The sequence below is a fragment of the Trichomonas vaginalis genome, chromosome IV (genome assembly GCF_026262505.1).
Source record: "Trichomonas vaginalis G3 chromosome IV, whole genome shotgun sequence".
Classification (NCBI taxonomy): domain Eukaryota; phylum Parabasalia; order Trichomonadida; family Trichomonadidae; genus Trichomonas; species Trichomonas vaginalis.
The window spans coordinates 24015919-24040789 of NC_067206.1; the positions used below are offsets into that span (position 1 = coordinate 24015919).

Here is a 24871-nt window from a genome sequence, read left to right on the forward strand (position 1 = left end):
CTACATGAACCCGTACAAGCGTTTGAATTTGTTTATGAATAAAATTACACTCTTGTTTTCTGTATCTATCATACAAACATAAGCAGTACCTGTTTTTGTAAAGTTTATATGAAGTTTTCGATAGTTAAGACCTGTATAATAATAGAATGCGTCCTCATTCTCAACATAGTAGTAGAACTCAAACGAATGCTTACCATAATCTGTTATTTCAACAGCTTCGTCAGATATTTCATCAACGAACTCATAAACTATATCGCCATACTTGCTTTTATTTCTATTGTTTTCAGATCTAGAACACCAACGAAGGTTTGAGATTCTGTTGTCCGTTCTATCATGATTTATATGGTCTATTTCTTTCAAATTGTTTGTATTTTCAATCCACTGTTCTGCAATAATTCTATGCTTTAAGTACATTTTGTTGTTTAAACTAAGCACAATATAACCATAATTATTTAAGTATTCACTCATAATATGTTTGTCTTTCTTTCGACGAATAGTAAAAGGATATGTCGTACAAATCTCATAATCTTCATGATTTCTCAATGTTTCCCATTGAGTTTGTTCCCCACTAACGTTCTCATTGACGTCCTCAATATCTTCTTCCTCACTGAACTCGTCAATATTTTCACTAGCTCCTTCTGTAATGTTTTCATCGGCATTGTCATTGACTTCTTCTGTAATGTTAGATGTTGTTGTTTCGCTCATGTTCTTTCACTAATGTTAAAAAGTTATGTTGTACGAATTTTGAACAGAATTTAGAGCAGTTATGAAACAATGAAGTATTTTTACGCTATTGAAAGGAACTATGAGAGTGAAGTACATGACAGCAATGACAAAAGGAACTAATATCAAACCTAATGAAATCGCTCACGAGGACATAGAGCTTAACAAGTACTTTGTGGAGTATCTTATAAGTGAAGAGTATGTAAGACCTTACTTCATGTTTGACAGCATGAATGAGGATGTTATTTCATGGTTAAAGAATATAAGCAATGTTTTCGGTAAGTACGTCATAGATGACAAAGGTCTTGTTGTATTTTATGAGACAGCAATACGAACACAGGAACTAATGGATATTATGCATTCAACAGCAAAGAAAGGATTTAGTACTATTGGCATGAATGAACATTGCAGGAATGACATATACAACCTATGCTCACGAAAGCCTTACACAAAAGCAATACAAATGATAGAACATAAGTGTCTAAGTCAGCAAATGAAATCATTACTGTCAGTGGTTATGAAAGAACTGTTAGCAAAGATGAGTGGAAACAGCTATTCATATTAAGGAAGGACGTTGCTGAACTAGTTAAACCTGTTGCACAAACATTGTTTCAGATAAGACCAGCAATGACTAAGAACCCTTTGACCTTAGTCAATGAGACCATAGAGATTGAAGATAATGACATGAAAGAACTAGGAATGAATGAGAGAAGTTGTGAAGGATGTTTGAGTCAAAACACATGGTTCTTCAGAGCTGTTAAGAAACTTAGTAAAGAACGACAGAAATATTTTATAGAGAAGTATTGCAAAGGATGTGTAAATGAATTGCTTGAAATAGAACTTAGAGACACTTTCACACTAAAGGACTTGAGGAAAAATAAGTACATGAGTGAGGACGGTATTGACATAGCTAGTGTTATAAATGACTTAAGAAGATGTGTTGTTGTTATTGACGGAGCACGTATGACATATCTAGTGAAAGATTATGATGGAATACGAGACACAACAACACTTGTGTCAGTAGATAGCAAGGAATTCAATAAGCTCATGAAGAGTGTTTATGTAGGACGTATTGAGGAGAAGGATGTGAACGCACTGATGATTTATGAAGCGGGTCAGAACAAGAACTATCTTATGAAGTCAGGCATGAGATTCTTTGACGAAAGAGATGACATTTACAGCTATTTCAGAGGATATGAGTATGAGGTACTGAATGAAGTAGATGAAACGTTATTGAAGGATATTTGAAACATGTTCACGATGTCATATGTAATGAGGATGAAGAGCTTTATGAGTATGTTTTGAACTGGTTCGCCTACATCGTTCAAAATCCTTGTGGAAAGACTGGAACAGTACTTTTGTTAATAGGAAAGCAAGGAACTGGTAAGAATGTACTTAGTAATGTTCTATGCGAGCTCATTAGCAAGTACGCCAACAATAATATAACGGCAATAGAGAATGTGGTTGGTAGATTCAATGCTGCTATTGAGAACATGAAGCTCATCGTATGCAATGAACTAAGCTCATGCGATACGTCTAAGGTCATGAACCACGACGCACTAAAGTCAATAGTAACAGAGACTCAGTTGGACTTAAATCAGAAGTGTCAGCCAGTAAGAAAGATAGAGAATGTTTGTAATATCATCATGATATCTAACAACTTCAACTCAGTAAAGATTGACAAAGACGACAGAAGATTTGTTGTCATTGACGTAAGCAGCAGATACAAAGGAAATTACGAATATTTCTCAAATCTCATTGAAAGCTTTAATGAAGAGTTTTATTCAAACTTACTGACGTACTTCATGAAGAAAGATTTAAGTGAATTTGATGTAAGGAAGATACCATTCACCAGGGCTAAACAAGAACTCATCGAAATGAACAAAACACCTTACCAAATGTTTTACGAGGAGTTCTATGAAAAGTTTGTATCCGGATGGAATTGTACAGAGTGCTACAGAAGATATAAAGAATTTGCGAAGGAGAATGAATTCTTTGCATGTAGTTCAAATGTATTTGGTGGCAAGATGAGAGAATTTGTGAAGAGAAGTAGAAAGCGAGACGGTTCTGCAAGAAGTTATATTTACGAAGCAAGTATGATATTAGAAGGTCGTGGAAAGAAAGAAACAGTGAATTATGAGGAAGTGCTTGAAAAATTCATGGAGTACATGGGAAGCAATATAACATACAACAAAGACATATACAGTGAGTTTAAGTACTACTGTGAACAGCATGAGATTGAAGTAATGAGTAAAGGAGACTTTGAAACGCTTATGAAAGACAGTAGGAGGTCGTTCATGAGAACAGTGTTGAAATAGTTCATGAGAACAGTGAGGAGGTCATACATGAAACAATGATGAAATAGTTCATGAGAACAGTGAGGAGGTCATACATGAGAACAGTGATGAAATAGTTCATGAGAACAGTGAGGAGGTCATACATGAGAACAGTGATGAAATAGTTCATGAGAACAGTGAGGAGGTCATTCATGAGAACAGTGTTGAAATAGTTCATGAGAACAGTGAGGAGGTCGTTCATGAATGCAGTGATGAAATAGTTCACGATGTCGTTCGTGAAGAAGCCATTGCAACAAAGAATGATATAAAGGATTTCATAGAACTTAACAAGGAGGAGTTTAAAGAAGGCTATGAAGTGAAAAGATGTGAAGAAGATTTCTTGGCGTATTTGAAGAAAAAGAGACTAAAGCCAATGGCTCAAAATAAGTTTCAATCGATGTTTGAAAAGAAACGTTTGAGCTATGGTGGTGTAAGAAGCACATATTACTTTGTTAAGAAGTGAGGACATTTATTTTTGTCGTTAGTGTTGGAGTTTGTGTTTGTTGTTAGTGTTTGTCATTTGTGCTGAAGTTAGTACTTGATGTTAGTGTTGGAGTTTGTGTTTGTTGTTACTTTGTCATTTGTGCTGAAGTTAGTACTTGATGTTAGTGTTGGAGTTTGGTTGTTGTTAGTGAGAGTAAAATTAGAATCATGAACTTTGCCATGGTCCTGTCCCTAGTAGTTTTTCATTAAGTTCTGGAAATAATGAAAGTCATAAACTTTGCCATGGTCTCTGTCCCTAGTAGTTTTCATTATCTCACAGAGTTAATGAAGTCATACTTTCTATCAGATGAAGCATGCAGATGAACATAATGAAGTTAGTGAGTTTGCCACGAGTTATGAATAAAATATTGGCATATTAGAATAAGATAACTGATGAAACAGAGAAGATAAATTAAATCTTGGACTTTGCACACTCTGTCCCTAGTTCCTCAAAATCCTTGACAACGTTGCTTAGAAAATTTTGGTTCAAAACCATCTGATTTTTAATCTGTTATGCTACCTGTTAAGTTTCGCGAGATTATAAATGTCATGGAGTTATATAAAAAGGAGGGACAGCTAGGGACACTGGAAGTACTTGTAAGGCTATCTGTTTAAGATTGCATGAAATACTAAAAAGTCATGAAATCCATTATCGCTGTGCTAGCTTCACCTTAGAGTAAAATGACGACTAAAGTCACTGAAGCAATGAAACAAAAGTTTTTGGTAGAATACATTAAATCAGGAATTATTCCAGAAGGTTTTTACATTCATACTATGAAAGATGGTAGAGTTCAGTTTAGAAAGATAAAGCAACCATTAGATAAAGAAGGAATTTTGAGAAAGATTAAACTTCATGAGGACAACATTGCTGAACTTAAGAAGAAGTTAGAAGAGTTGGAGAAAGGAAGAGAGTTATAAAGTAATGAATTCAACGGGTGAAAAAAGAGGTGAAAAAAGAGGTGAGATTTCACCACTTCACCTAAATTTATTTTTGTGCTATGTTTTCATACGTGTGAGGGTGGTGATATCATTTATTTTTAAGTTTATTTTTAAGTTTACTGAAAAATTTTATTTGGATGTAAATGACAGAACAAAAGCAACTCATTCGAATTCCACAGTATAACAAACATACATTTAAACATTTATTCTTCCTTCCTGAGCATAACATGTTCTTTCAAATACATCCGAGACCAGTTGACTTTTCATTGACTGTGTATAAAGATAGAAATAGTTATATCATTAAACCATACGATGACGAAGGTAAGTTATGTAAATTGTACGTTAAGAAGTTAGAGAAAGTTTATGGCTTCAAGTATGACTACAATAGGGTTAACACTGATGATGAAGATATTGAGGAAAATTTATGAGAACATTAGTGAAGTCGTTAGTGAGAACGATAGTGAGAACGTTTATTTTTTACATTAGTGAGTTCGTTAGTGAAGTGGTTGGCGGCTTTGTAAAATATTTAAGGTTAAGTTAGTGTTGTCGTTTGTGTTGTAAAATATACGTTAACGGTTTTGTAAAGTGTCAAATTCACATATAATGGGTAAGGAGGCGCGCAGTGCCACAGTACCCAAGATATGTTTACTAACTTATTGAGGAAAATTTATGAGAACATTAGTGAAGTCGTTAGTGAGAAGATAGTGAGAACGTTTATTTTTTACATTAGTGAGTTCGTTAGTGAAGTGGTTGGCGGCTTTGTAAATATTTAAGGTTAAGTTAGTGTTGTCGTTTGTGTTGTAAAATATACGTTAACGTTTTGTAAAGTGTCAAATTCACATATAATGGGTAAGGAGGCGCGCAGTGCCACAGTACCCAAGATATGTTTACTAACTTATTGAGGAAAATTTATGAGAACATTAGTGAAGTCGTTAGTGAGAACGATAGTGAGAACGTTTATTTTTTACATTAGTGAGTTCGTTAGTGAAGTGGTTGGCGGCTTTGTAAATATTTAAGGTTAAGTTAGTGTTGTCGTTTGTGTTGTAAAATATACGTTAACGGTTTTGTAAAGTGTCAAATTCACATATAATGGGTAAGGAGGCGCGCAGTGCCACAGTACCCAAGATATGTTTACTAACTTATTGAGGAAAATTTATGAGAACATTAGTGAAGTCGTTAGTGAGAACGATAGTGAGAACGTTTTTTTTACATTAGTGAGTTCGTTAGTGAAGTGGTTGGCGGCTTTGTAAATATTTAAGGTTAAGTTAGTGTTGTCGTTTGTGTTGTAAAATATACGTTAACGGTTTTGTAAAGTGTCAAATTCACATATAATGGGTAAGGAGGCGCGCAGTGCCACAGTACCAAGATATGTTTACTAACTTATTGAGGAAAATTTATGAGAACATTAGTGAAGTCGTTAGTGAGAACGATAGTGAGAACGTTTATTTTTACATTAGTGAGTTCGTTAGTGAAGTGGTTGGCGGCTTTGTAAATATTTAAGGTTAAGTTAGTGTTGTCGTTTGTGTTGTAAAATATACGTTAACGGTTTTGTAAAGTGTCAAATTCACATATAATGGGTAAGGAGGCGCGCAGTGCCACAGTACCCAAGATATGTTTACTAACTTATTGAGAAAATTTATGAGAACATTAGTGAAGTCGTTAGTGAGAACGATAGTGAGAACGTTATTTTTACATTAGTGAGTTCGTTAGTGAAGTGGTTGGCGGCTTTGTAAATATTTAAGGTTAAGTTAGTGTTGTCGTTTGTGTTGTAAAATATACGTTAACGGTTTTGTAAAGTGTCAAATTCACATATAATGGGTAAGGAGGCGCGCAGTGCCACAGTACCCAAGATATGTTTACTAACTTATTGAGGAAAATTTATGAGAACATTAGTGAAGTCGTTAGTGAGAACGATAGTGAGAACGTTTATTTTTTACATTAGTGAGTTCGTTAGTGAAGTGGTTGGCGGCTTTGTAAATATTTAAGGTTAAGTTAGTGTTGTCGTTTGTGTTGTAAAATATACGTTAACGGTTTTGTAAAGTGTCAAATTCACATATAATGGGTAAGGAGGCGCGCAGTGCCACAGTACCCAAGATATGTTTACTAACTTCCAATGAATATAAAAATAACCTTTAATTCAACCAAAATAAAAAAATAATATAATAAATTAGTCATCTTCCGACAAAGGTCTTTCCAAATCATCTTCATCAAATTTTGGTAAAGCCTGACTTAAATTTCTCACTCTGTTTAATCTCTTTTCGCATTTTTCAGCAATAATTTCAGGTTTGTTCTTCTGTATTTCCTTTTTTGGACGTATGATCCAACTATCGTCATCATCGCTATCAACATTATTCTTTTTGGGCATAGCAGGTGTTGTGCATGAAAAATAGCGTGACTTCACTTTTGACAAAAAGTGATACTATTTCTGATGGTTTTGTCATTTATTTGTCAGATTTATAAATGGATAATAATGCTGTAAATCCGATATTAATTAAAAATATTTAAGATTTATGTTCGAATTGAAAAGCAAAATGATATTTTTTTTAATTGAAAAACGTTAATATCTGATATTTTGAAGTTTTTAATATTTGTTAGTATCTTAAATTATTGAATGCATACGTTTTTTATGTTCTCAATTTTAAAAAAATTGTGAAGAATTTATTTTTTTGGAGATGTATGTTTAATATTTGTGAGTGAGAATGCAAGCAGGAGTTTGGTACTTTAAGGCTAGGTTGGGATAGATTTCCCATTATATTATCTGTGAAATATTGTTTGAAAATTCAAGATATAAAAATATATTATCAAAAAAATTTATATTTTTAAATACAATAGGGTGGAAAATAGTACGATGAGATAGCAATGATATTTTATAATGGGAGGTAATCTGAAGATAAGTAGCAAATTTTATGCGATTTTGATTGGGAGTTGGAGGGTGTGAGTACTATAGCATGTAATAGTATCTCACACCCTCCAATTCTTCCTATGCGCGAAAAATTTTTGGTGAAATGCGACGACATTTCACCAAAAATTTTCGGCCATATAGAGAACTATAGTCTGCGAGGTACTGATTCTATCTATGTACCTCGCAGACCATAGTTCTCAGCCAAAAATGGCTAATAATATGAGAGTCTATATGATAATGTAAAAGTTAAAACATTCAAGTATTTAAGTATTTCTTTAAAATATTAAGTTTTTTATTTTTCCAATAAAATTCTAATATCAAATATTTTTATTTAACGATTAATTTTATTTATATTTTTATAGTTTTTTTTTAAGAAAAAATATTGTTAGGGTTTTATGGATTTTCAATTAATATACAAGATAATTCATGAATGTATATTTACAAGTTTTTAAGGATGCAACACTTTACATTTGTAAACTGTCAAAAATGAAGTCACGCTATTTTTCATGCATTACAGCAGGGTTGGAAATTTCTTTGAAATTTTGAACTTCTTCAACTTCTTTGTAAACGTCGCTTTCAGACGATATAGGTTCCTCGTCATTGTCTGATTCAGATTTGTCTGTAGTACTTTTCTCGTTTGGAGCATTTGAAATTTTTTTATTTTCAAAAGTCTCGGATTCTGAACTTATTGGTGTCTCAAAAGATCCATCTGATAATTCTGGAATAGGATATGGACTCTTTTTACCTTTAGCCTTTACCTCGAAATCATCATCAGAATCATCTGAGAGAGGTTCATCTGTAACTTCTGAATTTGAACTGCTGTGGTCTGAATTTGAATGAGCCTTCTCAATTTTGCTTGTTTTGCGAGTAATTTTCGAAAATTTTTCACCAAGATCACCATTAGGCTTTTGTATGTTCTTTTTTCTTGTAAGACAACGATTACTTCTTTGTTTTGGAAATTTGGTTCGGTTAATTTTCGTGATTCCCTTTTGTTCGATTGAGAATAAATTCTCGGTGAGTAATGTTTTATCGAATTTGTAATTTGATGGATTTGCCATTGATTTGATCACTTGATTAACCACTTTATTCTGGTCATTTGGGATTTCATTGAGAATCTTCTCATCATTTTGAGAAAACTCACCTGTTTCTGGTGTAAAGTCGATTGAATTCTCGTTTACTTGATTTGACTGTTGAAATTCTTTAAGTTTGATTTGATTTTCTTGGAATTTCGATTTGTTTCGGATAAATAATTTGTAATTGCTTTTTTAATATTTGCTGTGGACTTTGTATAATTGACAGGATGTTTTGCTGGTTTTGTACTGAGTAATTGTTTATCCAACAAGTGTTTATCGACTTTCATTAAGATTGCAATCATTATTTCGAGGCTAGGATGGGCATTTTCTAATTCTTTCGAAAGCAAAGAATGGAAGGATTCAAGAGCATTATTTGTGTAGATATCATCCTCTGAATCTAATTGGTTAATGAACTCATAATCTTTCTTCCATACTTTTTTATAGTAATTTACGAACGGCTTTGCAATTTCTGAGGATGACTCATCGATTAATTTAAGTATTTGATAAAATGAGTCTTTTTCGACGAAAGGTAATGAGGAATAAATTTGGTAAAGTGTAAAAATCTCTTTTGGTATCTCTTGTTTCGGGTATAATTCTTTTATTTTGCGAATTAATGCTTGGCGATAATGAAATAAGCAGCCAGTAACCTTTGCGTTTGGACAAAATAATTTAATGGATTTGTAAAGTGCGATTTCAAAATCTACGTAAACAGTTTTGAAATTGTTGAACCCAATTATTGAAATTAATGCGGAAAATGCGGTTGTATACGCTTCTGCTGTCCGAGATTTCATAAGAATGTGGACAACAGGAATGTATTCATTCGTTGTTTGGTCAAGCACCATTAATGTAAGGAGTTGACCCTTGTCATCGAACTGTCTTGGGACGATTTTAAAGGTACCGTCCAAGAATAATTTTGTTGCTGAGTGACAAATTGAGACAGAACGATCATAACCGAAAATTATTATTGGTTCTGGGTAAAACGCGATGTATTTTAGAAAATTTTCGGAATTTTGTTTGGTAATTGAAAGAATTTGTTCCACAAAATCTGGAATAACCAAATTATGTGGATAAAACTCTTTGTATAATGTGCGTGGTAAATTTTCTGGTATTTTTGGAGGCCTTTCAAGTTTTGTTGCCTCAGAAAGTAAATATGATAATATTTGCGCTTCTGAAGTTAACGGTTGTATTGAATGGTGTTCACGTGTAATTTGCATTAGATCCCTAATTTTTGTTTCTTCTTCAATATCTCTAAAAACTGTACCTTTTGGTGTGCATGAATGCTCACCACTGAGAGGTTCGATTTTTGGAATTTGATTTGGGTACAGTGTCACTTTTATTTTGTAATTGCAGCTTCCTTCGCATTTGTAAACGATTGAATATGAATGTTCGGTGCCGGATGAATCAATTTTGTGAAATTTATAGGGAGGACTAATATAATATTGTGTGTAAACGTTTTTATCGCAATCTCTGAGTTGAATTGTGCAAGCACGCTTTAAATAATTCCATACGTGCTTTCTTAAATTTTTTGAATAATTTGGAAAGTGTAAATTTAAAAATTGATTCAGAAATTCATGCTTATTCGTAGCATCTTTTTGATATATGATAGCTGCTCCATTCAATTCATCGATCTGAGGCTGAGAAAAATGAAAAGTACGAGGAGGCATATGATTGTCAAAATTTTATAAGTTATATAATAGTGATCTGCACTATTAAGAGGAGTTTTTTCATTACTATTTTTTTCAGATTTCTTTACTTTTTCTGAAATTTAATTATAATTGGATGTTATACTTCAATTCCTTAGTTGATAATAAAAGAACATAATATATGATCTTTGTTTCATTATTTAATTTTGTTCTATTTCCTTTATTTGACGAGAAAAATGAAAATTGTTTTCGAAAAACTCCAAAAAATTAGAGAAAACCGAATTTGTCTTGAAAAATTAATGATATTAAGCTCATTTTTGAATTTTTTTAAAAATTTTGGTGATTATTCACAATGTCAAAATTGAAATTTATCTAAGAAGGATGCAAATCTCATAATTTAAGGAAACAATTCATATATTTTGAAGGAGTGGAATAAAATTTTAGGCATTTACGATATTATTTTAGAAATTAAACTGATATATGAGAAAATCTAAATTTAGCAATTCTGTCACTTTTTTAAAATATGGATAATATTCTTCCATTTATTGTGAAAATTCTTTCCCAACCATTCTCTAAAGAAGAATTTAATCGATTTATGGATGCAATCTGGGAGATTAAAGAAGATCAAACTGCTGAGGTCTTATTTCATATATGCAATCAGTTTTCATATCTTCAATTTTTTAATAATTTACCATCAAGTTATATTCAAACTGATAATGAATTCGAATTCATTGGAGAGTGTGGTAGAATTTACGAAAAAGTGACACTAGAAAAGTGACAGTTAACCTTAAATTTTCAAACACTATTTTTTGATTGTATTTTGTTATTTATATATTTATATATATAATATATTTATATATGTATATATTTATATATGTATATATTTATATATGTATATATTTATATATGTATATATTATATATGTATATATTTATATATGTATATATTTATATATGTATATATTTATATATGTATATTATATATGTATATATTTATATATGTATATATTATATATGTATATATTTATATATGTATATATTTATATATGTATATATTTATATATGATATATTTATATGTATATATTTATATATGTATATATTTATATATGTATATATTTATATATGTATATATTTATATATGTATATATTTATATATGTATAATTTATATATGTATATATTTATATATGTATATATTTATATATGTATATATTTATATGTATATATTTATATATGTATATTTATATATGTATATATTTAATATGTATATATTATATATGTATATATTTATATATGTATATATTTATATATGTATATATTTATATATGTATATATTATATATGTATATATTTATATATGTATATTTTATATATGTATAATATTTATATATATATATTTATATATGTATATTTAATATGTTATTTATATGTATATATTATATATGTATATTTATATATGTATATATTTATATATGTATATTATTTTATATTATAGATTATATATGTATATATTTATATATGTATATATTTATATATGTATATATTATATATGTATATATTTATATATGTATATATTTATATATGTATATATTTATATATGTATATATTTATATATGTATTATTTATATATGTATATATTTATATATGTATATATTTATATATGTATATTTATATATGTATATATTTATATATGTATATTTATATATGTATATATTTATATATGTATATATTTATATATGTATATATTTATATATGTATATATTTATATATGTATAATTTATATATGTATATATTTATATATGTATATATTTATATATGTATATATTTATATATGTATATATTTATATATGTATATATTTATATATGTATATATTTATATATGTATATATTTATATATGTATATATTTATATATGTATATATTTATATATGTATATATTTATATATGTATATATTTATTAGAAACTGCTTCATGCTGCATTGAGTATTGTTGAATAATTTGAAGTAGTGGTTTTTGAAATCAGCACCCCTATGAGAGCGCTGGCGACCGAAACACCACTAGTAAGATTGTGTATTAGAAACTGCTTCATGCTGTGTTGAGTAAGCTTCGATGTCTTTGTAGGATAGCTTTCTGAGAGCGAAACAAGATAGTGTTGAAAAAAAAATTTGAAAATCTGAGAGACTGTGCAAGAGCCAACGACCAAAACGCTACCAGTAAGATACAGCAGTAGTAGCTGCTTCATGCTGCATTGAGTATTGTTGAATAATTTGAAGTAGTGGTTTTTGAAATCAGCACCCCTATGAGAGCGCTGGCGACCGAAACACCACTAGTAAGATTGTGTATTAGAAACTGCTTCATGCTGTGTTGAGTAAGCTTCGATGTCTTTGTAGGATAGCTTTCTGAGAGCGAAACAAGATAGTGTTGAAAAAAAAATTTGAAAATCTGAGAGACTGTGCAAGAGCCAACGACCAAAACGCTACCAGTAAGATACAGCAGTAGTAGCTGCTTCATGCTGCATTGAGTATTGTTGAATAATTTGAAGTAGTGGTTTTTGAAATCAGCACCCCTATGAGAGCGCTGGCGACCGAAACACCACTAGTAAGATTGTGTATTAGAAACTGCTTCATGCTGTGTTGAGTAAGCTTCGATATCTTTATCAGACCACCTTTAAATTAACCACTCACATTCTCACTGTGGTCCATCTAAAATTTGTAAGCTTTATGACATAAAATTATATTATATGCAGGATCCCACCTATTTCTTAATCTTTTTGGAATAAATGTTTTATAATATTTATCAATTGATTGTAATTTTTTGTATAAAAAAAGTTTTTTATTTATATTAAAAATATATTCGGTTAATGATATTATCTTATAATTTGTAAATAAATCTAGTAATAAAATAACTTTAATAGTTGGTGTCACTTTTTCGAAAATTCTGGTTTTTTCATTCATTGGATTTTTATGCAATGATCAAAGAATTCTAGACGAATTTATAAATTCCTCATTTCTCAATAACTTTTCGTTTAATTTATTCTACAAATTTGACACTAATATTCAGAATGGAATAATTCAATCGTTTAATTCACAAATAAAAGAAGAATCAGACAAATTCAAAATAATAAATCTAATTATTAACGAAATACCAAAAAATTGCGTGATATCCGAAATACTATTATCATTTCTAAATACACACAGGGAGTTTTTGCTTCCATCAAGAGCTGCGGAAATTTTTATAAACGTTATTTCAAATCTTAGTGATGAGACAAGTTACAATGAAGAAAACGTTATTAATATTTACAATATGTTTACGAGAGAATGTGACAAATTACTAATTGAAAATGAAAAATCAATACAAGAAATATTTTCAAACAAACAGGCAATATCAAAGAAAATTCATTTAATGGGTTATACGATTCTCAGGTCAGATTACAAAACAGTTATTTTAGAGCGCCTTTTCGCGGAATTTGGAAATACAAATGCAGATTTGTTAGCTAATCTAATACTCACGAATTGTATTTGGAAAAGCGATATTCTGCAATACGTTTTGGAAAACTTTGAGCCATCTCAAGTAACAAATAAATTACTTTTATTCAGAATTTCCAATAAATTCTCAGTTTCAATGCACACATTAAGTCTCCATCGTTTTGTAAACAAGATACTCGAGATTTCAATCAAGATTTACTTTACAGACGAAAGTTTGCAAAACGAAAGATTAGAATTCGTTATCAAAACAATTTTAGATACAAAAGAAGAATATTTAGAATACGTACCAAAAGAACTAATTGAAAGGTTAAAAATTACAGCAATGAAGATGAAATAAGCAAATTATAATGATATAATTTTTTAATATGAATAAATATTTGAGTGGAAATAAATCATATATAGAATGAGGAACTTGATAAGTGCTTGTGATCAGACAAATCTGTTTTTCAATAAGACATCTTAGAAAAAAAAATTGTAATTTGACTATTTCAATATCATAAACACATTTCTATTGTTATAAAAGTCTTAAGTGCTTGTGATCAGACAAATCTGTTTTTCAATAAGACATCTTAGAAACAAACTTACTTAATTTTTGTTTATTCTATCATTCCCTTACTAAATAAATCTTTAACTTTCCTTCTAGTTATATTTATCTATTCATCATCAATTTATGTTTTTTAACTTTTTTTCATATATATTTTTTCTGAATACCTACTGTAATATATTTTTCATTTATTATTTATTCAATTGCTTTTCAATTTATTTTCAAAACCTTATTCAAATTTATTTTATCATTAATATATTTTTATATTATAAATTTATTTAAAACTTATTAAAACATGTTATTACGTTATTAATTTTTACTTTTTCATTTTTATACCCTTTTCAATTTTCTTCTCAAATTTTCAATGCTTCTCAAATATTTCTCCATTCAAATATATCTTTACTAAAAATTTCTTTTTAAAAATCACAAATTCACTTATATTCTTATACGAATCAATCTGTATCATATTACCAAACTTCACAAACACATCTAACTATTCAAATCATTTCAAATTTAAAATCATATAAATTAATATTATGAATATCCTGTTCTTTTTCCGAATACCCGTTATTCCCACATTTCAATATATCTCTAAGTATGCAATAGTACCGATAAAACATTAATATCCCTGATATTTATAAAAATGTAATATCTGATCTTTTGATGATTATCGGTATCATATATGTTTATTAGTATTACCATATCTATTATTACATACACTAACAGTATATGACATTTACACTTTTATTAAACCAAAATTCAAAAGAATCTTTTTGCAATTTCGTCCAATATGAAATTAAATCCAATGAAACATACACAACATTCTCCTATATCTTCTGTAGTTGCATATTATATATTCAAACGATTTTTAAATAATGTTTCTATCAAATGTGTAGTGATTCCGTCCCGATTAAAAATTGAGTACTTTCATCCCGATTTATCGGGATAAAATTGAATACTTTTATCCCGATTTCCCGATCAATTCCGATGCTGCCTGGACACACGATATTTTTGACTAAATTCGAAATGTTTTTTTTTTTGATTTTTCATAATTGATAGATCTTTGTATAGGCGTTTTTGTATTAGCTTTCATATCCAGAATGCTTTGATCAACGCGCATTAAAATTTTAATCATATTTTCCAAATTTGGATGAGTGTATTGAATTTCGGGAGAAAGTTGTGAACGATATAAGTATGTTTTCTGGTGTATCAAGCTTACTAATGAAATCATATTTTGGTTTCCATATGTGCATGTAATATTTGACAAAATCGGCTGACGGTTTAGAATATGCTTTTTGGATCAGTTTCAGTATCTCAAAAAATGAGTTCCATAAAGTGAAAGGACTTCATCTGGAACGTTTTGCTTAGGGTAAAGCTCTTTCATCTTGCGTATTAAGGCCTGCCTATAATGGAATAAGCAGCCAGTTACTTTTGACTCCTGACAAATAACTTTCATTGATTTGAATAAGGCTAATTCAAAGTCAATTGTAACAATTTCGAAATTTGTGAAGTCGATTATCGGTAGTAACGTGCACAATGCTTGCAAATATGCCTCTACTGTTCTGGATTGCATTAGTATATGAACAACCGGAATAAAAATATTTGAAGCTGGATCAAGTATCCTCAATGTAAGGAGCTTCCCTTTGTTTTGGAAAAACTGGGGCACAATTTTGAAAGTTCCAGCCAAAAATAAATTTTTGGATGATTTTGCAAGGGAAATCCCCTTATCAAAACCAAATATTAACATTGGTTCTGGAGATAATGTAATATATTTGAGGAAATGTTCGCCATTTATTGATGTAATTTGTTGAATTTGAATATTTCGAGGAAATAGTTCTTTGTAAATATTTTTTGATAAGTTTCCTGGTATATATTGGGAGGGTGATCGAGCTTTGAAGCTTCATTTAGCAAAAATGCAAATATTTCCGTTTTAGAGGGGAAGCTCGCTTCTTTATGATGGTCACGACAACATTGTATTAGAGTGTTGAGAATTTCTGTTTCATCTATTATTTGATGTTTCACTTTCAAACATGAGTTTGACGTAATTTTGTAAATAAGGAGGAATTACAGCAGGACCTTTGTTTTGATTTAAAAATTTAAGGATTACTCTAGTATCATTAATAAATTAAAAAATTCTCGGACTCAATCTGAAGATAAACCAAATTGTGATAAAGGTTTGATAGCGTCATCAAATGTGTGTGGCGAATTCATATAAAAAATAAAAAAGTGACAATTGTAGGTCGCGGCAAGTGAACCTGCGGTGCCAGAATACACTTGCAGCGACATAAGCGAAATGCAAAGAAGATGCCGGAAGGTGCGCCCAGATAATATATTAATTATTCAAATCTTATCAAACAAAGGGTCAATAGAAAAAGCGACACTCACTCTTATTTTTTGTGACAAAAGCTTCGTAAAATCAGACATATAAGACTTTCATGTTCCCTAGACAGACTTGATAATTTTATAATAAATTTAAGGTGGCCAATTCTGGTGGGAAAGTTCTGGGAAACGTTCCCCGAGGTAATAAAATCTGGTTTTTATGGTACTAAATTTTTTTCATTTTTTCAATTTCAAAATATTTTTGGAGAAGAAAAAGTTGTTTCCCAAAAAAGATTTGATAATGGATTATGTTTCTACTATTAAAAAATAGATAGGTAGCATTTATAAATGTAGATTTTTGAAAGATATGCACAACGTTAATTGATATTTTGTAGTATTCTTCTTGATTTTCTTTCGAAAGATCCGTCATTGAAATTAGTACGAAGAATTTGTAAAAGAAAACTCATGTTGTAAAATTCTGGAATATTACGGTATTTAAGGATATCTAATGTGACTTTTTCTGAGTTGAAATTGTTTTAACTGTAATTTCGAGTTTTGAGAAATGATTACGATAATACTTCTAAGATCAAAAATGATGAATCTATCTCAGCTTGAATATGATTTTGTTCATTCTTGAGAATATCGATGCAAAGTAAGGCTATTCCTGAAATACCGATGCTATCGGTGTTAATGTTGATAAATGAGCTAAGAATAAATGAAATTAAAGGAATGAATTTTGTTGTTTCTTCTTCTCGAAGAACAAACTTGATAACTTCCTTCATTAATACATCTGGGAAGTGCGTGACAATCGCAGATAATGATTTGAATAAAAAGTGGTAATTTTTAACTGAAATAATTTTCACTTAAAGATATGAGCTCTCAATTTTCGACCCCCAATATACGTTTATTTTAGTTTCGGCATATTAACATGAAGCACGAGCCAAACCCTTAAAGACGTGTCCTCTAGTTTTGCCAACTCTTTCATATATTGTAACTATTTTCAGGAAAAAACGCAAATTCAAAATTAGAAATTCACATTTAATCGAGTATAGTATTAAATTACTATCTTTCGTACACGGACCAAGCAACAACTCAAGGTGCATGCTCATTACAGACAAAATCCCCTCTAGTGCACTTAAATTGGGTGAGTTAGCACCAAACAAGCCATAAGTTAAAGATCTGAACTTGCTCCAGACAATGTATCACTTTAGTTATGAATGCACCAGAAATCCGTCCCAAACTCATACATTTCTACGCTAATCACGATAATAAATATACTATTTTGTACTTTTTACAATAAATCTCTCTTTGTTACACTACAAAATCAATGTGCATTTCGTTGCACCAGTTTTGAATCTTGTTAAATAATGATTTTTGTTACTTTCATGATACAGTCCCATTTAGTAAACGGATTATTTACAAAATAAAAATAAAAAATATATTTTTTATTTACGATTTTTTATATTTGGATTTTTAAGGCATAATTTAGAAAATATAATAATTTAATCGATTTGATATTAAGAAAGACATTTAAAATTCATAAAAGATCCAAATAATTTCATATCCAAAGTTATTAATATTTGAAGATTTGAGGAAAGAAAAGGAGAAATATTGCATATGAAATGTTTTCAAAAAATACATCAGAAATTGTAAAAGAATTTTAATAATTAATAAGATTTGGATGGGTTAAAATTTGTGATGAAACCACCCGATGCTAACTCACGCCACACATAGACAGAAGCATTCTATCACGCAACCACCCGATGCTAACTCACGCCACACATACACAGAAGCATTCTATCACGCAACCACCCGATGCTAACTCACGCCACACATACACAGAAGCATTCTATCACGCAACCACCCGATGCTAACTCACGCCACACATACAGAAGCATTCTATCACGCAACCACCCGATGCTAACTCACGCCACACATACACAGAAGCATTCTATCACGAATCCACCCAATTTGACATTAATTTTTATTAATCTTATTTTCATTACTATATGCAACCAACCAATTTGACATTAATTTTTATTAATATATTTTTCATTACTATATGCAACCACCCAATTTGACATTAATATTCATAAATATATTTATCAAACTTATATGCACCCAACGAATTTTCAAATTCCTATCAACCACTTCTTTATTTTTATATTTTACAATTCTTTTATATACAAATTTAATACAAAGTTTTTATTCACTCATCATCTCTACTTCTTTATTATCTTCAATCTCATTCTAGCAGCTCTCGCATCTTTTACTTCCTTCATTAATTCAGGCAAGTATTTTTCCAACCAAATTTCTGGTTTATTTTGTAATGCAGATTCATAATTTTTTGATTTTTTCCAGAGAATTGATTAAATCTTTGGCATCTTGGAACGTTTCAAGATTATAAAGCAGTTTTACGACTAAAACTGCTTTATTTTTATCGTCAATATCAATAAATTCTGCGTATTTTGATATTTCGATCGGCGAACTCTTTTCTTTGTGATCCACGAGTTCATCCTGATCACCTACATTTTTATCGATTGGGAATTCTATGATTTCACCTACGTTTTCTCCTATTTTCATAACATGTATGCCTGCAGAGGGAACATGACTCTTATTCATAAAGAAATCCTTGCAATATTTACAAGGATTCTTATCAGTATTAATATCATTATAGGAGAATCCGCAATGTATGCATTTTTCGTTTAACAAGTCATTCTTCTCGCGTTTTTGCTTATTAATGGGATCAATTGATTCATTAATCCTAATGATAGTATCATTCAGAATGAATTTGATGAAAGTAGAAAAGTTTCTTGCTTTTTTTGCAAGTTCGTTAATGTGTCTATGCTTACCCTCTGCACTATTATTAGTGCTTATAGGTGGAATGCGGTGGTATGCTGCTAAATGCTCTTGATCTTTATATATCTGCTTCCATTTTTCCAGCTGCTCATCTGATATATTCTTTGTAGCATACATTTTCTGAACCGATGGATCAAAACATTTGTAATTGTCCTCAAAATCTTGGGCCGATTTTGATAATAATACTATCAGAGCAAAAACATGTAGTAAAGTATTATTGCCCATGGTTCCGAGATAGTGCCTAATACAGATATAATTTTGGAAATGATTCGTATTCAAAAATTTTAAAACTCCAGTACCTAAATCGCTCATCCATTTGATTCTTGAAAAGTGCTCCATAATGTTTAATGATTTAAATTCAATATTCATGGCTGTAAGCCACCGTTGATAAGCAGCGGATGATTCGCTGCGCCCTATGTATATCCCTAGAGGGTAACCTCGCATATAGTAATTACCACGAGGAAAAATAAATATATATTTCGGCCATGAAAAAGTAGCATCTAAGTGAATTAAATTACACTCCAACGCCAAATTTCCTGATTCGCTTGGAATATATATAAGAAATTCTATAGGATTTCCATTGACGAATAAACTATCACTTCTTATCGTTGTGCTATAATTTACATAAAATTTCCCGGGATATGAAGTTAAGATATCACCAATCTCATTATCATGCTTTATTTTTTCCTGTATTTCATCTTGCAGAGGATGTCCTGGGAGATCAACTTTCGTTATTTGAATGTACCATTTTAACCTCCCTGAAAACTCTTTGGGTAATTTTATGTTTTTCATGTTTTTTGGTACAGTAATCATCCACAACGTATCTGATACTTTTGAATATTCAAAGGATACGATTTTGTCATACAATGTGAAATTTTTAAAGGGAATAATCTTCGTTTTGAAGTAGAAAATAATTTAAGTTTACAGATCGATCAGAACTTATATTGGAAAGGCCCAAATGAATAAATGCTGGCATTTGTTCCAAAAACTTCAATGTTTGTTCATAAGTTAACACATTGATATGAATACCAGGGCTTATTAGAATTAATTGCATTGATTTGAGTTTTTCAATATCAGTATTTTTAGAGCATTCAAAACAAATATGGCAACCATCTATTGTAATTGGAGACCGATCAACTGGAATTTTTTCTATGGATTCATGAAATTGTTTGATCGCTGTAAATTTAATACCCATGATTTGTTCAAAATCTGCTTGAATTTTTTTGTCAGCTTTCAAACAAGCTTTTGCTAAAATTTCCAGAAGGTCATTGTTTTTTATTTGATTCAAAACATTAAAGTTCTTGTACATAAAATCATTATTTTGAATTAGGGCCTCATGGAAGATTAAATGAATCTTTAAACGAATAACTTTGCTTTCATTCAAATTCATTACTGATATAATATTATTTGTTGAAACAATCGAAGAGAGTAATGGATTTCTAAATGTAGAAAATAACTCTGAGATATTGTATGCAAAAGATAAAACATACTTGATTTGGTTTGTAAATTGATAAGTCTGCAAATTGAATTTATCATTCATTTTGAAAATTGTTTCGTTTGGGCTTGACATTATCAATGCTTTCATGATTGGTGTAACATTATCTATATTACACGAATTTAAAATATTAATTGATTCAAATTTAACTGCTAGTTCATAGAAAGAATATTTACTATTATCCAATATAGATCTGATACGTATTTGATAATATTCTTCACCATTTTGATTTGTTTGATCTGAAATTAAAACATTAATAAAATCTTCGATTGTTAAATCACACGATTTTCCTGAAAAAGCAAAAATATTCGAATATCTTTTATCGCCATTAATTATTGCTTGTATTAATGGTTTAGAAATTCCTGCTTTTGAGTATAATTCCTGGTCAAATGAAAAATTTTGTAAGAAACCTATAACCTGTGCATAAAATTTGGGGCGGGCAATTATAAATGCTTCTAAAAATTTAAGAATATATTGTTCCCCTAGACGATGGATTTTGATTTTAATTTGACTGAGATCTGTTTGCAAATATTTTTCACTTATAATCATATTTACCATTTCTGTAAAAGCTTCAGCGGATTTCTGAAATTTAGGTGTTGTTTCATATGTTTGAAGATACTTTACTTCATCGCTATTCGAGATAAAACGCTCTTTGAGTTCCTCCAAATAACAAATGATAGATTTATTTTCAAATCCAAATAATTTATGTCCAAAATTATATACATTCTTAATATTTCTGTTTAATTCTTTGATTTTTGAAACGATTTGTCCCCAAGGATATGATGGTGAATCTCCGACATATGCATTTGATAATGAATCCAAAACAGTGAATTTAGGTTTACCATCTTGATAAGTTATTTTATTTGTATACCATTCTTTTTGATAGGGTTTATTGGAAGAATAATATAATATTTTTGAAATATACCCATCTGGATAAATTGTTGAATCAGAATTTACACTATTACATCTAATAGAACCCAACTGAATTAAAATCAAATCATCCGAAACATTTAATGGTAGATGAAGATGGTTTAGCATTAAAAAAATTGTCACTTTTTAAAAATTTCGGATTTTTAAGAGTATGTTGAAAATTAAACATACTCTTAATATATGTTAATAATTATCATTTGATAAAATTATTTAAATAGTAATCAAAATATTGTTATAAATATTAATGGAGTTGAAAAATTATGATCATAAAAGTAAGATGTTAGCATCTAGCCTCAGTAGATACTAAGTCATATCAGAATAGACACATATTCATCCTCAATTGACTCTTACTCATATTCAATTGGTTCTCACAAATAATCAATTGATCCTTACTACTGATCAATTGATTCTCACAAATAATCAATTGATTCGCATTAATTATCAATAGATTCTCACTAAGAATCAATTGATTCTCAGTCACCCTAAATTGATTCTCACTACTTATTAATTGATTCTTACTCATCCTTAATTGATTCTCGCTAAGAATCAAGTGATTCTCACTCTTCCTCAATTTCTTCTTAGTATTATTCAATTGATTCTCACTGATGTTCAGTTGAATCTCACTAATAATCAAATGATTCTCACTCATCCTCAATTGATTGTCACTTATTCACAATTTATTCTTAAACAACCTTAATTAACTCCCAGTATTCTTCAATTGATTCTCACTAATTATAATTTGATTCTCACTAATTATAATTTGATTCTCAGTCATCCTCAATTTATTCTAACTCAATAAGAATATGAATATGAAAATGGATTGGAATAGGTGATAATTAAAATATATTGATATGAATTTGTGAGAGTGTCTTTAATAAAGAAAAATTTGTCAAAGAACAATAATGTCAAATTGGGTGGGAGCATATAGTAATGAAATATTTATTGATAAATATTAATGTCATAATAATTGAGAGCATGTAGTAATGAAAAATTAATTGATAAATAATAATATTAAATAGGGTGATTGCATTGATCAATACATATATATGAATGAATTTCGATGTCAAACCGTCAGTCATATTGTTAGTCAAAACGTCAGTTATATTCTCATTCATACACTCACTCAAACCGTCAGTCATATTGTCAGTCAAACTCTCAGTCATATTGTCACTCAAACTGTCAGCCAATTGTCAGCTAAACTCTAAGTCATATTCTAACTAAAGCCGTCACTCATATTGTCAGTCAAAACGTCAGTCATGTTGTCACTCAAACTATCAGTCTTATTCTCACTAAAACCATCAGTCATACACTCTCTTAAACTATGAGTCATATTGTCACCCAAACTCTCAGTCATATTCTAAATAAAACCGTAAGTCATAGAGGCTGTCAAACCGTCAGTCATATTGTCGGTCAAACCGTCAGTCATATTATCAGTCAAACTGTCAGTCTTACTCTCAATAAAAAGCTAATTCATAGTGTCTGTCAAACCACAGTCATATTGTCACTCAAACTGTCAGTAATATTCTAATTAAAGCCGTCAGTCATATTGTCAGTCAAACTGTCAGTCATTCACTCACTCAAATCAACAGTCATATTGTCACCCAAACTGTCAGTCTTATTCTCACTAAAACCATCAGTCATACACTCTCTTAAACTATGAGTCATATTGTCACCCAAACTGTCAGTCTTATTCTCACTAAAACCATCAGTCATACACTCTCTTAAACTATGAGTCATATTGTCACCCAAACTCTCAGTTATATTCTAAATAAAACCGTAAGTCATCGTGTGTGTCAAACCGTCAGTCATATTGTCACTCAAACTGTCAGTCTTATTCTAACTAAAAAGCTAATTCATAGTGTGTGTCAAACCGAAGTCATATTGTCACTCAAATTGTCAGTCATACACTCACTCAAATCAACAGTCATATTGTCACCCAAACTGTCAGTCTTATTCTAACTAAAACCGTAAGTCATAGAGGCTGTCAAACCGTCAGTCATATTGTCATCCAAACTATCAGTCTTATTCTCACTAAAACCGTAATTCATATTGTCACTCAAACCGTCAGTCATATTGTCATTAAAACGGTTAGTCATACACTCACTCAAATCAACAGTCATATTGTCACCTAAACTCTCAGTCATATTCTAAATAAAACCGTAAGTCATATTGTCACTCAAACTGTCAGTCTTATTCTAACTAAAACCGTAAGTCATAGTGTGTGTCAAACTGTCAGTCATATTGTCAGTCAAACTGTCAGTCTTACTCTCAATAAAAAGCTAATTCATAGTGTCTGTCAAACCGAAGTCATATTGTCAGTCAAACTATCAGTCTTATCCTAACTAAAAAGCTAATTCATAGTGTGTGTCAAACTGTCAGTCATATTGTCAGTCAAACTGTCAGTCTTACTCTCAATAAAAAGCTAATTCATAGTGTGTGTCAAACCGAAGTCATATTGTCACCCAAACTGTCAGTCTTATTCTCACTAAAACCATCAGTCATACACTCTCTTAAACTATGAGTCATATTGTCGCCCAAACTCTCAATCATACACTCACTCAAATCAACAGTCATAGTTAGTATACAAGTCTCGTGTATGGTGGCACTACGTTCCACCGTACCTAATACTTGTGAATTTGACACTTTACAAAACCATTAACATATATTTTTACAACACAAATGACAACACTAATTTAACCTTAAATATTTATAAAGCCGCCAACCACTTCACTAACGTTTTCACAAACGACTTCACTAATGTAAAAAATAAACGTTCTCACTTACAAAAGTATTGCAACTCCTCCCATTGCTGTGCTTCACATAACAGTTCATATTCTTCTGACTCACTTTCTTCTTCATATAGGTCAAAATCACTGTCAAAATAAATGTTAGTAAGTTTTGACAAAGCTAATGAAACACGTTTACCGTTTGTATCGTATGCTTGTATAAACTTTCCATTCTTCATTCCTTCATAAACGCTCAAACTAACTTTACCCTTTCTCCCTCGTATCTGATAGAATGTATTTTCACGAGGAACGAAGAACAAATTCTTGAACTCATGACCGTTGTAGTTTGTTATCTCAATAGTTTTCGTCATTACATCCAAATAAAATAAAAATAATTTTAAAAAATAAACTTAAAAAT

The 24871-nt window shown here is 30.2% G+C and overlaps 5 protein-coding genes across 5 annotated transcripts, besides 11 other annotated features; 2 read left to right on the forward strand and 3 right to left on the reverse strand.

Annotated features, from left to right (window-relative positions):
* On the reverse strand, positions 1-705 carry TVAGG3_0157340 (His-Me finger endonucleases family; the record flags this gene model as incomplete). The annotated part of the gene is made up of 1 exon (XM_051224835.1): positions 1-705. One exon carries the CDS (start codon positions 703-705, stop codon positions 1-3), a length of 705 nt encoding a protein of 234 aa, XP_051109821.1.
* Positions 1-2846: part of a mobile genetic element that runs on past the window's edge.
* On the forward strand, positions 806-1288 carry TVAGG3_0157350 (uncharacterized protein; the record flags this gene model as incomplete). Its single annotated transcript, XM_051224836.1, has 1 exon — positions 806-1288. The coding sequence occupies one exon, from the start codon at positions 806-808 to the stop codon at positions 1286-1288; it is 483 nt and encodes a 160-aa protein (XP_051109822.1).
* A 196-nt stretch (positions 2847-3042) lies between the features above and the next one.
* On the reverse strand, positions 3043-3261 carry TVAGG3_0157360 (uncharacterized protein; the record flags this gene model as incomplete). The annotated part of the gene is made up of 1 exon (XM_051224837.1): positions 3043-3261. The coding sequence occupies one exon, from the start codon at positions 3259-3261 to the stop codon at positions 3043-3045; it is 219 nt and encodes a 72-aa protein (XP_051109823.1).
* Positions 3262-6590: 3329 nt separating this feature from the next.
* Positions 6591-6857: a mobile genetic element.
* Positions 6858-7898: 1041 nt separating this feature from the next.
* Positions 7899-10835: a mobile genetic element.
* TVAGG3_0157390 (MULE transposase domain-containing protein) lies at positions 8558-9361 on the reverse strand (the record flags this gene model as incomplete). The annotated part of the gene is made up of 1 exon (XM_051224838.1): positions 8558-9361. One exon carries the CDS (start codon positions 9359-9361, stop codon positions 8558-8560), a length of 804 nt encoding a protein of 267 aa, XP_051109824.1.
* Positions 10836-13497: 2662 nt separating the features above from the next.
* TVAGG3_0157400 (uncharacterized protein) lies at positions 13498-13917 on the forward strand (the record flags this gene model as incomplete). The annotated part of the gene is made up of 1 exon (XM_001305094.2): positions 13498-13917. One exon carries the CDS (start codon positions 13498-13500, stop codon positions 13915-13917), a length of 420 nt encoding a protein of 139 aa, XP_001305095.2.
* A 79-nt stretch (positions 13918-13996) lies between these two features.
* Positions 13997-14055: a mobile genetic element.
* Positions 13997-14055: a terminal%2Cinverted (terminal inverted repeat of rnd_5_family_231/TvPhantom2 transposon ID:TVAGG3_0157410).
* A 51-nt stretch (positions 14056-14106) lies between these two features.
* Positions 14107-14163: a mobile genetic element.
* Positions 14107-14163: a terminal%2Cinverted (terminal inverted repeat of rnd_5_family_231/TvPhantom2 transposon ID:TVAGG3_0157420).
* Positions 14164-15047: 884 nt separating this feature from the next.
* Positions 15048-15129: a mobile genetic element.
* A 326-nt stretch (positions 15130-15455) lies between these two features.
* Positions 15456-15940: a mobile genetic element.
* Positions 15941-24319: 8379 nt separating this feature from the next.
* Positions 24320-24871: part of a mobile genetic element that runs on past the window's edge.
* Positions 24320-24871: part of a terminal%2Cinverted (terminal inverted repeat of Maverick-1B transposon ID:TVAGG3_0157450) that runs on past the window's edge.